Raw genomic sequence first — 3,341 nt, forward strand, 5'->3', positions numbered from 1 at the left:
AAAAATTTGTATGCATGCATATAAGCATGACCAATGCACATAAGACACTGAGGGGTAGGGAAGGCCAGGGGATTGTCTAGGGCGGGAAAAAAAGGACACGTGTAATACTCTTTGTAATACTTTAAACAATAAAACGAAAAGAAAAGAAAAAATAAATCTCAAAGTAAAGGTCATAAAAAAGAGATAAGACCGATTGCTATGAAGTGCTCTGACACCCAGGGGGTAGACTCACAATGCAAGAGCTGCCCTTGCTGGTCAGTGAATTCCTATAAGGGGAGCGCCACTCAGCCGGACTGGGCTGACGACTGGCAAGTGGAGCAGCAGTGGCAGGAACCTCTCCAACCTCCACAGCAGCGCTCAGAAGGTTTGGCAACCAGGATTAAGCCTAAGCCATCATTCGGATATCTCCTGAGGGCTCCCAGCCTGCCAGAGGATGAGGGACTCTGCCAGGTGTCATTCACTGGGCCTCTAGTATTACAAATAAACTCCAATAAAATATAACAAAATTCAAATACTTGGAGGGTAAGTAGTCCTTTATTAAATAAAAAAAAGCCCCAAATAGGTACAGCAATCTGGACAAAGAAGAACAAAGTTGGAGGGATCACAATAGCAGATATCCAGCTATATTTCAAAGCGATCATTCTCAAAACTGCCTGTTACTGGCACTGAAACAGACATATAGCCCAATGGGACAGAACAGAGAACATAGAAGTTGACCCTAACCATAACGCTCAATTAATATTTGACAAAGGAGGCAAAAGCATAGAATGGAGTCATACAGTCTCTTCAATAATTGGTGATGGAACCAGGGCTGCGGTCAAGCCCAGGCGGGGCGGGTCAGGTGGGGCGGGTTGGTGCTGGGCTGGGTGGGGCGGGACAGGGCAGGGCAGGGCTGCTGCACAGGGCACTAGGACCCAGCTGGCGCCGGCCACACCCTGAGGACTCCTGACCTTCTGGCCACTGTGGTCTGGGGCCTCCAGGCTGAGCCCCATGGAGGACCTTCCCCTGGACAGCTGCAAAGAGGAGGACACGGCGCCCGGCGCCAAGGGGTGGCCCGCAACCCAGGCGAGGGTGCACTTCCGTGTGACAAGCTTCATCATGGAGGCAGGTGTCAAGCTAGGGATGCAGTCCATTCCCGTCGCCACCGCCTGTGCCATTTACCACAAGTTCTTCTGCGAGATCAACGTGGACGCCTATGACCCCTACTTGGTCGCCATGTCTGCCCTTTACTTGGCTGGCAAAGTGGAAGAACAGCCCCTGCGAACCCGTGACATCATCAACGTGTCCAACAGGTACTTCCAGCCGGGCAGCGAGCCCTTGGAGCTGGACTCCGGGTTCTGGGTGATCCGGGACAGCATTGCGCAGTGCGAGCTCCTTGTGCTGCGGGTACTGCGCTTTCAAGTCTCCTTTGAGCACCCACACAGGTACCTGCTCCACTACCTGATTTCTCTCAAGAACTGGCTGAATCCTTACAGCTGGCAACGGACCCCCATCTCCGTCACTGCCTGGGCCCTGCTGCGGGACAGCTACCGCGGGGGGCTGTGCCTCTGGTTCCAGGCTCAGCACATAGCGCTGGCGGTGCTCCACCTGGCCCTGCAGGTCTACGGGGTCGAGGTGCCCGCCGAAGCCGAGGCCGAGAAGCCTTGGTGGCAGGTGTTTAGTGACGACCTTACCAAGCCAATCATTGATGACATTGAGTCTGATCTCAGTCGGATTTATACCATGGACACAGAGATGCCCTAAGGCCCTGACCCAGGCCTGTCCAAAGAGATGCCTGGGACGCTCGGCTGCCAGCAGAAGGCGCCACCACATCGCCGTGAGGGCAGGTCCCCAGAGCGCTGGCTGGGAGGACTGGTTTTGTGCTGCTGGAGATGGGCCTCTGAAGGCGATGACATGCTGCCACGTTGATTCTCAGGCTTTGACTCTCCCGGCAGCCATGGTCCAGAGGGTGATGGGAGCTGCACCTCCCGCGGGCAGGAGCTTGCTGTGGGTGGCTCTGAGGCGTCCGGGTCTGCTTTTGTGCTTTGAAAGGACGCAGACTCCAGCGGAGCTTTGGGATCAGCGGAAGGAAAATCAAAGAACGGATGGGACTGTTCCCCACTGGATTTTTTTAAAGGCCTGTTTTATAGAAACTATGAATGATTTAACATAGAGGAAATTTTAGTTTGCTTAATGAGAGATATTACAAAGCCAAAATAAACATATAATAATAATTGGTGTTGGACAAATAGCACAGATACATGCAAAAAAATTAATCTAGACCACCAACTTACACCATACACAAATATAAACTGGAAATGAATAAAGGACTTAACGGTGAGTGGGTAACCATGAAAATCTTAGGAGAATACATAGGCAGCAAAATATCAGGCATATGTCCCAGCAATATCTTTACTGAAACAGCTCCTAGGGCAATGGAAACTGAGGAGAAAATAAACAAATGGTACTACGTCAAATCAAAAAGCTTCTGCAGAGAAGAAGAAGCCAACAGATATAACAACAACAACAAAACAAGGAAGTCCCCTGCCAGGGAGAAGATATGTGCCTATGTTATATCTGATAAGGACCTATTCTCCAAAATTTATACTGAACTCATCCAATTAAACAAAAGGAAGATCAACATTCCAATAAAAAAAAATGGGCATAGGACTAAGACACTTTTTGAAAGTGGACATACAGAAAGCCAAGAGACACATAAAAACAAGCTCAAAACCAGTAATCATCCCAGACATGCAAATCAAAAGGACAATGAGATACCATCTCACACTGGTCAGAATGGCTATCATCAACAATTCAACAAGCAACAAGTGCTGGCGAGGATGGGGTGTCAAAGGAAGCCTCTTGCATGACTGGTGGGAATGCAGACTGGTATAGCAACTATGCAGAACAGTATGGAGTTTCCTCAAAAACTTTAAAAAATGTAGCTCCCATTTGAACCGTAATCCCACTATTAGGAACATATCCCAAGAAATGACAAACACCAATCGGAAAGGGCATGTGCACCCACATATTTATAGCAGCACAATATACAAAGTAAGATTTGGAAAAAACCTAAGTGACCATCAGCAGATAAATGGATTAAAATCTGTGGCACATACCCACATAGGAAAAATACACTGCTGTAAAAAATAAAGAACTTTTTCCGTTCCCAAAAGCATGGAAGGACATGTAGAGCATTATGCTAAGCAAAGTAAGCAAGCTGGAGAAAGATAAATACCACATGATCTCACTCATTTGTGGAACACAATGAACAACATAAACCATTCAACAAAAATATATCCAGAGACAGAAAAGCATGGGACTGACTATCAAACCTCAGAGGGAAGGAAGGACTAGGGGGT

General features: G+C 48.2%; 1 protein-coding gene across 1 annotated transcript; it reads left to right on the top strand.

The window, feature by feature from the left end:
- Nucleotides 1–990: 990 nt before the first annotated feature.
- LOC139000613 (cyclin-Q-like) lies at nucleotides 991–1,743 on the top strand. The gene has a single exon (XM_070402756.1). The coding sequence runs from the start codon at nucleotides 991–993 to the stop codon at nucleotides 1,741–1,743; it is 753 nt and encodes a 250-aa protein (XP_070258857.1).
- The last annotated feature ends 1,598 nt before the right edge of the window (nucleotides 1,744–3,341 follow it).

Source organism: Myotis yumanensis, unplaced genomic scaffold (genome assembly GCF_028538775.1).
Source record: "Myotis yumanensis isolate MYYU_CA2020_CCGP unplaced genomic scaffold, mMyoYum1.0.hap1 SCAF_24, whole genome shotgun sequence".
Taxonomy (NCBI): Eukaryota; Metazoa; Chordata; class Mammalia; order Chiroptera; family Vespertilionidae; genus Myotis; species Myotis yumanensis.

Excerpts from the sequence above, each read along its gene's own strand:
- LOC139000613 (XM_070402756.1), top strand. The coding sequence starts at position 991 with ATGGAGGACCTTCCCCTGGACAGCTGCAAAGAGGAGGACACGGCGCCC.